This window comes from Haliotis asinina, chromosome 15 (assembly GCF_037392515.1).
Source record: "Haliotis asinina isolate JCU_RB_2024 chromosome 15, JCU_Hal_asi_v2, whole genome shotgun sequence".
Classification (NCBI taxonomy): domain Eukaryota; kingdom Metazoa; phylum Mollusca; class Gastropoda; order Lepetellida; family Haliotidae; genus Haliotis; species Haliotis asinina.
In genome coordinates this window covers 34,997,726-35,009,158 of record NC_090294.1, presented here as the reverse complement: position 1 = coordinate 35,009,158, position 11,433 = coordinate 34,997,726, and the positions used below count along the sequence as shown (strand labels likewise).

The following is an 11,433-nucleotide window of genomic DNA, read 5'->3' as shown; positions in this document are numbered from 1 at the left end:
GTGTATGAATGCGCCTAGAGATTGTAACTTTATCATTTACATGTAAATGTTTCGTTTTTTCGATAGTTTAATCCCACACCTATTTTATTATTGTGCACTAATTGAGAGTTCTGTTTAATTATTCTGTCAAAAACCCACTTGTCATTAAGCCGTTGTACATGTAAAAAAAAGGAAAAATAAGATTCGAAAACAAACGTGAATTTCGACGTAATAACATTAAAAAACGTCACGTATTCATGATCAATGGAAGGCACTGAATTTAAACGCACTCAGTGTTGTGAGCCTGATTTGTGAGCAACGTTTCAGATTTAGTAAACAGCTGATTTTTTTTTTACTCTGGAATTACACATTCTAAATGATGATTAACGCCAGCGTGAATAATACCAGCGTGTTCATGTCGGTAAAACTTCATTTCCCAAGTACAGTTGCAGGCCCCCCTAAGTAATTGAAGGAATTACAGCAAATTTGAAGGAATTGCATCTCAAATGTAAACAAACGCAGCCCACTCGCGAAACAATTGCAGCGATATCGGTAGTTTAGCGGTAATAACAGAAACACATCGGCCCTATCGGAAGCAATGTCGGTAATACTGGAAACACGCTCGGCCATCTTCGGAGATTTTTCGGTCGCGAGCGGAAACTCACGCAGCAAAACATGGCGTCGTTGGAAGAAGCACCCGTCTCGGTGAGATTTGTTTTTAGTTCCTACTATTACATTTTTATACTTATCCATCTTTGACCACCCGCGTTGAATTCGTTTAGGTATGAGGTGTTGTCGGGGCAATAGCTTATGTTTTTAGGAAAAGATTGTCACTGCAGAAGAGTGTCACAAGTCATGCCCCTGGAGATTGTTTACATCTGAACATCGAAGTCGTGCCGATGATTACGAACATCATGAACGTGCGCCATGAAGAAGTTTATGAGCCATAATTTTTCTTGCTACGAAGTGCAATTGACAAATTTAAACACATTTTACAAAAAAATGATGTTATATCTGGCGCACGTTCGTAATCATCGGCACGACTTCGATGTTCAGATGTAAACAAACTACAGGGGCATGACTTGTGACACTCTCCTAGAGTGACTATCTTTTCCTAAAACATAAGCTTTTGCCCCGACAACACCTCATACCTAAACGCATTCAACACGGGTGGTCAAAGATGGATAAGTATAAAAATGTAATAGTAGAAACTAAAAACAAATCTCACCGAGACGGGTGCTTCTTCCAACGACGACATGTTTTGCTGCGTGAGTTTCCGCTCGCGACCGAAAAATCTCCGAAGATGGCCGAGCGTGTTTCCAGTATTACCGACATTGCTTCCGATAGGGCCGATGTATTTCTGTTATTACCGCTAAATTACCGATATCGCTGCAATTGGTTCGTGAGTGGGCTGCGTTTGTTTACATTTCCTTCAAATTTGCTGTAATTCCTTCAATTACTTAGGGGGGCCTGAGTTGTGTACTAATGATCACAGACTTTACTTGGACAAAATGTGAGCGAGTTTCGTTTTACGCCACACTCAGCAGTATTTCAGCTGTAAAAGTTCGAGTCTGGACAATCCTGTGATCAACAGTGTGAACATCTATTCACGCAAATGGGATACGCTGGCATGTGCCATCCAAGTCAGCGGGTCTGACCACCCGATCCCCTTAGTAGCCTCTTACGACAAACATGGGTTACAGAACATCAATTCTAACCCGGATCTTCACGGATTGAGCAAAAGGTGAAAAAAATACTATGTACATAGCAATAACTGATAATCCATCTTTCATCTGGATATATATCAATTATCAAACACACATTTTCTTCAGTTATTGGTAGTTCGTATATTTGAAAGTGTGCGGACTAGGCAAATCATGTGTTTTATGTTCAAAAATACAGTATTGACCTTTCTCGTGGTGACATTCACAGTCCGCAGTTAGAGTACGTGAGTGAATATGGCCTTCCGCCACTTTTAGCAATATTCCAGCAATGTCAAGGAGGGAAACACCAGAACTTAACACGCTGTACACATGTAGGGAATCGAACCTGGGTCTTCGGCGTAACGACCTAACGCTTTAACCACTAGACTACCCCATCGCCCCTCCTTCATATGAAGCAGACTCTAGATGTTTGCGACTGGACATCCAAACACAGACATCCTGTAGAACAAATATTCCCTGCTGGCATTCGTGACAAAATGGTCGAATTAAACATAATACATCCATGCGGTATTATCCCAGTTCCATGAAGACAGTCTTGGACATCTTGACCAGACCAACTACAGGTCAATAGCATGACAACAATGCTCCCATCATAGGCACCAAGTACATAGTAATAACCCAATAACCATTTCATCTGCTCTTGGGAAAAATGTGTTTTATCTAGTTTTGTTTTCTAAATATTCTGACTTTTTTGCTTTGGAAATTGTTAAGTTACGGTAACATCAAGACCAGCTATTTCTCCCGGCACTGGACATATTTGCTTCACTCGCTTCCTATTTGGTTTAGTGAATATATTTTGAACCTCTGCCAATAATGCTTGATAGACTGAAGACTAGTATAGATCACGTGACAGGCATGGGGACGTGGCTGGGTGCGACTGTGTGGCTGAACAGTATGTAGCCAGTCCAAAACTCGGTAATTTACAGGCAGATTATTGATTTCAATAACTTAAAAGTTATTCCCTATTCATGAGAAATTTCTTCCCAAAGCAGAGTCAATTGTACGATTCCAAAGTCTATCATGAGCGTGAGTCTGTGACTTATTATCATATAGAATGACACCAGGTGTTCGTGGAACAATGAGGACATCCTGCTCTACTTGTTGCAGTCGAACCTCAATTACAGCATACAATTTAGTTTGCTCACAAACATACACAAGTTAACACAGGCCTTCCTGGAATCATGACAACCAATAATACTTTCACGTTTTCCAACGTTTCTGTCGGTGTCTGAAATTATCCTTACAGTACGTAACCAAATTATCTACGGACGTGAAATCCAGCTTTCGAGTACTGTTTACAAAGATACAGTAAGTTACTTTCATTTCTCAACTTAAGATAAGCATCTAATGTTGTAACCTTGAAAACTTTTTATTCAACTAACTTTTGTCCTCTCCTCCCGGGCAAATGGTAAAGCCAGAGGTAGATCTTTAACTTTAACCAAACTTTGAAAACCTCAGAAACCAACCAACTAATACTCTATCCATGTTTACAGATTGATGGAATGATGTTGCGCGGTTGCTGGTGTCACTGTCCATTTGGTCCAGAGCAACGTCTTCGTGATTATCAGATGACTGCACTATTTGCTCTGCAGAAGCTTTTACCATATGGACAGATCCCTAATAGCTATAGATATAAACCAAAATATACTTTTGTGCAGTCAAGCTATTAAAAATGTGTCTAGTAATAGATCGTCCTACCGACCAATGCAACAGCCAGGTGGGAGTTGCTGGTGATACAATGACTATTCTGCCGCTCAGGCAGCACTCAAAACAAAAATCTGTGACACAACGTCTCATCCCGTACTCTGATTACACAACCGCGATTAAGTCTTACATCCGTGTTAGAAAGACACTCAAGTAGGTATAAATAAGCTACACTAAATTCAAACAAGTGTCGATCATACCTGCTTGGGTTGTCAGTCCAAGTTTGAAGAGGTCATCAAACGACGATGTCCTATTGGTCCTATCAGATGTACAAATGAATGTTTATTGAAGTGTGGAAATACTCCGTTTTGCCCCCGTGTGATGAAAGAATCACAGCTAGGCATGTTTTGCTTGACTGTATTGATTTTTCCATTACATAGGATCAGTATTTCACAGTTTCGTAACTAAAGCATCTTTTAAATTTAACTCCTCCCTTATTTGTATTTTTTTTTTAAGAATTTGATTTAATTCGTAACCTTGGATCGTGTCTAGCAATTAATAAGTTCGCGTGAATAAATAACTGGGAATGTGAGTGGATATACCCTCGAAATGGTGTTAACGTACAATAAAGTCATTGCCCTCCGGAGTTAATGGCTTAATGTCAATGTGTATGTTCTTCATTGCCACAGTTGTAATCGAGGGCGTCTTGTTATTCAGTGTGTAATGCTAATGCTAATTAATGCTAATTTGCTAAAACAATCTCCAACACCTGAAGGTACATGATGTACATCGAGCTAGTACTCATGCAGGTAGCAAAGGAACTGTAAGTCGCCATGGTGTCTTGTGTTGTAATACACCTTCAGTTTCTGGCCATGTGCGGTCCGTTTGTATAATGTGTTCTCTTTGTGATATCATTTTCATAATAACATGTTTTAACTTAATACTGAGATCATCGACGACAGATTTTTCTGTTCTAATTTTATTTATCTTTAATTCATAAAGTGGTTTCGTCACAATATGGCTGAAACGTGACACTAAACTCACTTACTCACTCTGTGTTGGTGTACATAAAACGGGTTTGAGTTGAGGTGTTTTACTTGACACATCAACGAAACACAAGTGTCCTGTGTGTAGTATTTAGGGAGCCACTAAAGCATCAAACACTTTGCAGTGAGGACAATTCGTTCATACAAGCACTTCTCCCGCTAATAGCCGATGCTCATGCTGTTGATCACCAGATTGTCTGGTAAAGACTCGATTATTTCCTGACCGCCACCATACAGCTGGAATATTGCTTAGTGCAGCGTTAAACAAACAAGTAACCATCGGTTATTCAGTTATTGCATATGGGGTATATGCATTCTTGACTTCGTGACAGCTGGGGTATGTGTTCGACTGAGACGATAGGTAGTACTCACTCACTCACTCACTCACTCACTCACTCACCCGTCAGTAGGGTACTATGGGGGATGACATATCTGTCAGGGCCCGGGATTCAGGTGGGTAGTGGGATGTTCCTGACATCAGGGTACCGCCCCTACATGCACCCCACCCCCTTCCCCGATATACTTGTGCAAATAGTTATGGCCATAGTATTTCTAAGAATATAGATATTACATGATATTCATTTGCTGAAAATAAAGCTTACTGCACGTCGTGTGAGAAACAGTGTCGGCGTAATAAATTCTTCCCATTTCCCTGTCATAAAACACAAATGATACATTTTTCTTTTGGTGATTTTTTATTTTTGATAAAACAACATTTGTCAGCCTCGATATTTGCACCTGTATGGATCACGGTACATTGAACGGTGTCATAACCGGTCTTTTACAGTTTCGATACACTGCAACAATTTGACTTACATAAAGGCTAGGTGCTCTCTCGCAGTATCCTCGCCCCGGAAGATCGCCGCAGTTTCCCGGCACGTATAATCTGTCAACAGTTCTCAGAGATAACACCCTGCCCGTCTTTGATTGGTAGATACCAAGTAAAGTCATCAATGAAAAGTAATTGAAAAGGCGTACAGTTTATCCCGTGTCCTAATCCATCAAGTACAGATCGACATACCTCTACTAACCTTAACACCTTAGGTAACACATTCCTTTCAACGATTTCTTTTTGTTGAGCACATGTCAATGCCATCAAAACTCCCCCAATTTCCGCATTGAGATATGTGTAAATAGACTGGAAACTAAAGTCACTATTGTCGTTTACTGTTCCAAAGAAGAATACAACGAAAGTGACAAAAATAATTATAGTCCTTAATTAGCCATTGTTAAGGTATCCTCTAGGAATTCCTCCAGACTATGAATTCCTCCAGAACTGAACATTTTCTACTGAAGATGACTGATTAACGTTCATCAAACACTTAGCTTTCTTCACTCGAATCCAAACATAACGGCGAGCGTCAGTATCACGTAATCAACACAGTCAAAATATCCCCTGGTCATATTTATATACGTTCCGTCCAGTGTGACTAAACAATAGCCACCTGGTGCCTGGGGTCAGATGATATCGTGTCCAGGGATGACCAGTGGACAGTCTTTAACAACATTATGTCACTGGCGGGCATATCAAACAGATACATTGTCTGGAGGAATGTATTTCACAGGTGGATATGGTTGTCTATTTCATATTTATTGCATTCTGACGTTAGATACAATGTCCTCACTTAAATTGTACATTACACACAAATAACACTGAAACATAACAACTCATGGCGAATGTGAAATTTCTTTCAAATGTATCAACATTTCAAAATATACGTACGAAATTAACTATTTATGAAGACCTGGCATAATTTCAGAGACGATATATCCGGTTAAATAAGCTCACTTCTTTAAGAGAACCGTTACATTCTTTGCTGAGTTGAGTCACATCGGCAGTATTACAGCCATATAGTGATGAGATTGTTTGCAATTATCTCCGTTCTGTGTCCATGGTCCAAAAAAGTTTTTTTCAAAAACATATATTTTCATTTCAGTACCATTTATGAAAAGAAAATGTCATAGCGGTAATTACAAAAACAAAATGCTTTGCTGAGATTTGGATGATGACACACCTTGAGGAACTAAACATGGATGGGTTGTAGGATGGAATGACGGTGTCATACGCTCTGTGTGCTGGAGTGACTAGCTTTTTAATTACCCGATGTTGGTGACGTCGGATTGTTGTTTTATGATTTATGTTATCGCCTGTTATTTTGAGCATCAAATATATTTACTACCCTTAGATTAAAAAAAATTGCGAGTGATTACGTGTGATGGTCGACGCTACTATATACAGTGTACCAGATCATGAGGAATGAACTCCCTTTATTAAACTCCGCATGTTAGGAGATTCGGTTGTTGGGCCGACCAGTCTGTAACAGCACAGCTTATACCCAGACTTCACGTGCCAGGATGCCATTTTCCTCTTATTTCGTCCGTGTCCGGTTTGACCGCTGGAGCAAAACATTGGCGATTTGTTTCAAATAAAACCCCCCTCCGAATCAATACTCCCCATTACCGTGCCCTATGACTGAGCGGGGCTTGCTCGCGAGTTACCAGGAATCGAGGTTTCAATTTCGCTTGCCATTTTCAATCATTGTAGCACATTACGCCTGCTTGATATGCATAGGAGAGGTGGCGATTGCATGTTGATTTCACAGAAATGAGCAACTTGTAGTCAATTTCACATTGCGGTCAACCATATTGCATTTTTAGCTCTTTAGCCCTTTGCCTGACTATGAAATCGAGCTAATATCCTTGCCATAGTGAATACAGACTCATTAGAGGTTAATATAAAGCGGCCTTGTTTGTTACTGACGGAAGCCAGTGGGTAATGTGATTGTTCCTATCAAAGACGGGGACACATGGTTCCGTATTAAAATCTAATTCGGTCTGAGGAGAAAGAAACTAAATCATTTCGTTTGATTTTACTTAATACTTTCGATTTCTCACCGCATTCAAAACCCCTCATAGCTTGGCCTGGAAGCACCCTTTAAGAAAACATTATTCCTTTGTAGCGCATGACATCATTAATCTCACTAGTAAAGTACCTTATACATTTTAATAAGATCCAGAACATTTAGATGTGGTTTAAAGTAAACGGGTATGTTGGCTCAAATTTAGCCTAGCGTTAGAATGAAGAGAGTTGAGTTAGTGATTCGCGTGATGAGATTACATTTAAGCGATCTAGGCCGTCTTTGGACGATGTGGGTCTGATGTTATCAAGACCATAGTCATACATCATACGCGCAGTGGCACGGCGGGGATAGACGGAGAAATTATGTAGATTTAAGAATGAAATGTCTCATAAGAGAAATGCGTAACAGGGTAGATGGTAGATGCAGGTTGAGATGATGACGGTGGAGATGTAGTGCACCAAGCTGTTTCAGCACTGCTGTGTGCCTTAGTGTGTAGTTAGTATTGGGTGCTTGATCTTGTAGTCGGATTCATTTGTGGGACACCCTCTGCCCTCCCCATCCCCTCCCCCACTCCCCTCCCTCCCTCTCTCTCTCTCACACACACACACACACACACCGCACGCACACACCATATATGCACGCATCCATCTGCATAGGCATCCCAATCAAACAGGAGGTATATACATACATACACATATATACATGTGTTTTTATTCGTGTCTATCAATCTGGAAAATGGATTCAGCTTTCAATAAAAACAAACATAATGTTTATTTAGAGTCCTTTGACTTTTACTGCTTTTTCTTATATACAAATCATAACAATATTTTAAACATTTCACAATAAAATAATTTACAAAACAATTAAAATGCTCTGTTAAAAGCATCACTTGTGAACAAAATTGGGTATCGTTCCTCTGGCAACAGACCGTCCCAGGACGTGCCAGCTGGACCAGTTCATAACAGCACTAGGTGATTCTGCAAGTAGCATCGTGGGTCACCAGCAGAAGACGCACGTGCATTGCGTCAGTGGTTACCATAGAAACACCTTCATAATAAATATAGCACATTCGGAATATCGTAAATAATGACGATCAGTTCGAATACACCGAGCCATGCATGGGGTTAAAAAGTCCGAACGGCGAGACAACACCCTGGCCTCCCACGTTGGAATAATTTAACAGGGAACCATAGATGCTTGTGGAGGCGGGGATAGCGACCCCAAACACAGGAGGTAGCATCGGCTTACTGGCAAATCTCATCTTCTCCAGCTCTGCTTCCTGGAGTCTCTTAGCCTTAGCTCGGCGGTTCTGGAACCAGATCTTGACTTGAGTTTCGGTGAGGTTCAAAGACGCTGAAAATTCGGCTCGTTCTGCTATAGAGAGGTACTGTTTTTGTCGGAACTTCCTCTCTAGTGCCAAAAGTTGGGCTGTTGTGAATGGCGTCCTTGGTTTTCGGTTGGGCTTATGTTTCCTCAGCGTCATAACTTTAGGAGGCGTTATTGGAGGGTGTGATACATGCTCTGGAAAGAAGAAAATACACATAAGTAAATATGTAATTTATTAATAAAATTAAGTTTTTCATATTCACAAAAATAAGTGCACTGACATAAATGATATTATAGGTGAAAACAGGCTTCATTATTAGAACTTGTTTCCTGATGCTACTGTCTAAAGTATAAACAAAATACACTGATAATGCTCAAACCATATTCTAAATTTGAAGTGAGAAAAGAATAATAGAATAATGTTATACATTAAATATTCCCATAATCTCATATGTTAAAAAGCTACGGTTACTCCACAGATTAAATCAAGCTTACTATTTTACCGGATTTATTTTCCGTATTAATCTTTCATAGCATCAATCAGATTAGAAGTTACAGTCCTAAGGACGGCTCGGGTTTATGTTTTTGCTCTTGTCTTTTGTCTTTTATCTACACTCCTCAAAAACCAAATACCGACGCCGCAAGCAAGGCGCCCCCTGACGAAAACAATCAGAAATCACAAGGCGCAATAAAGAGAGAACGCCAAAGGTATTTAAGTAAATTACTTGTGAGGCAGATGTTATCAATTTAAGGAAAATATAAAAAGACAAACAGGAAATTTACTGGAGAGAGGCAAATGATCTGTGTAGAGCATTGTTGGCAGAAAGAGTTTCAAATAAAGATTTATAAAAATGTAGTGCATGATCTGTTTCCTTGAGAGGCGCCGTTACTGATATTAATTGTCTAGGCTATTTGTTTTTTGTTGCAAAATTTTCGCTAAATTATTGTACATACGTTTTGATTTCATTTCGCACAATTTCATTTTGTTTTTGACTACTGATACAAATATCAATCGAACAGTATATGAATTTTGTTTGACCGAATGACAGATAATGCACAAGAAAAAACCCTGAATAGTTGCAGTAGAGACATTAATCAACGAGTATACAACTTTTCGAATTACAGGTGATATTTATTCAAACAATTCCGGAGCTTCTTTTCATAATACATTGTGAACATTAAAACTTTCGAAATGGCGTGCTACATATAATACCTTGTACAAGGATCATGCAAGAATATAGCAAATACGTAATGATGCTTATGAAGTACGCGTTCGTTTGTCAATAATATTATCGATAGTGAGAATTATTTACAGTTCAAAATACATGTATTCTGAGGTGTAAAACGTGACTTTAAAATTCGTTGTCGACAAATATTTGAACAGCATGATCGTTTTACTAATGTGTGAGAACTAAAACATGAAAATAACTTTACTTACTTGGTGTGAAAGTACTTGGTTTCAAAGGCCATGGTAGTTTGGAAACACAGTCTGTTGTCCACACAGGAGAGAGTGGGTTAGGGTGGCGGTCGGCTGTAGGGGATGTATTCTCCTTCGATGGGGTAGGCTCAGACCGGTTCAAAATACAGTCCATACCAAATGGGTTGAGAGACTTGGGAGAAGTCTGAACTGTACTTGGCCGAACTGGCGTGACTTCCTCATCACTACTAGAACTGTAGTCGGACTTCTTTTCCACCGACGAACGTATCAAAGATTCAACACCAAATGTCAATTTCACTGAAGCGTCCGACTTAGTGTTGTCAATATCATATGAAATGTCTTTCACATCCGCGGGACTGGGAGTCTGTCGCTCGCATTCACTGTCTGACGATACATCTGCCATCATTAATTCTCACTGACCAGTCCAAATAAATTGACGACAATCGATGACAATTGCACACTTTTCTCCAAGTTGTCAACGTGTATTTTTCAACGAGTAATGTCCTTTAGTCTTCTCCCGTAGTGTTTATATCGCATGCCGCTCCAGCTCGGATATGACGTCACCGCGGGCCGCCGGTATCTGATTGGTCCACGCAAATGAATTGATAGCTGTAAATGGCGATCGCCAAACGAGTGCTGATTGCTTCTCAATGAATAGACTGACAGCAAGTGACGGGTGATAGGGCCTCGATTAATTAACAAACGAACACTGTCAGATACAGCGCGGATCGCTGACTCGCTTTGCTAATGACATTAACTGGAAACCTTTGAACAAAGTAAACCGCCAGTCCTCTTTAGACGGGCGCTAGCTCATCTATCATGCACCATTACAAATTAAAGTTTATGGAGGTCCAAGTCGCGCTAGACGCTAAATGATTACCCCTAATGACAGACAGGCGCCAGAAAGGGGTAGCAAAGGGGTATTCAGGGTATGGGGATGGGAGACGAGTGGTACCCGGGATGCAATCAGAGATATATTATTTCAAAAGGTACAATTAGAGTCAATATTTACAGTTTCGAGTGGAATTAGGGCTCGTAAAAAGCCGGCAAATTGCAATTATTCTGACCATAGTGAAAATTTAAATATTATTCTTTTTTAACACTTGCACGTTTATAAATTAGTTGTTCTTGTTTTTCCGGTCAATTAAAGTTCATGAAACTGAAATTTATCTGATAATTTGATAAGATGGTTTACCGGAGACCGAGTATGTATAAATTAAAACGACATTAAGACGGTTTGACAAGTTTATTGACATCTCTTCTCTATTCACTTTCCATCTTATAGGATTCCAAAACACACCTACTGTTATGTTGTCGTTTGTGGTAATATATAATAACATACTCTATAAAATTAAATAAAGATAAGATAAAGTTGACTTGCCCATGCCACTAAACGGTGTGAAAATAAACATATG

General features: G+C 39.8%; 1 protein-coding gene across 1 annotated transcript; it reads right to left on the bottom strand.

Moving 5' to 3' along the window:
• Window positions 1–8,023: 8,023 nt before the first annotated feature.
• LOC137265641 (homeobox protein MSX-1-like) lies at window positions 8,024–10,548 on the bottom strand. Its single transcript, XM_067801074.1, has 2 exons — window positions 10,019–10,548; window positions 8,024–8,775 (listed from the first exon to the last, which is right to left on the bottom strand). Exons 1-2 carry the CDS (start codon window positions 10,422–10,424, stop codon window positions 8,348–8,350), a joined length of 834 nt encoding a protein of 277 aa, XP_067657175.1. The 5' UTR covers window positions 10,425–10,548; the 3' UTR covers window positions 8,024–8,347.
• Between the last annotated feature and the right edge of the window lie 885 nt (window positions 10,549–11,433).

Bases quoted from the DNA above. Each gene is read 5' to 3' on its own strand.
- LOC137265641 (XM_067801074.1), bottom strand. From the start codon at position 10,424: ATGATGGCAGATGTATCGTCAGACAGTGAATGCGAGCGACAGACTCCC. The intron at 8,776-10,018 runs GTAAGTAAAGTT...TCTTCTTTCCAG, and splicing joins ACCAAGTACTTTCACACCAA to AGCATGTATCACACCCTCCA.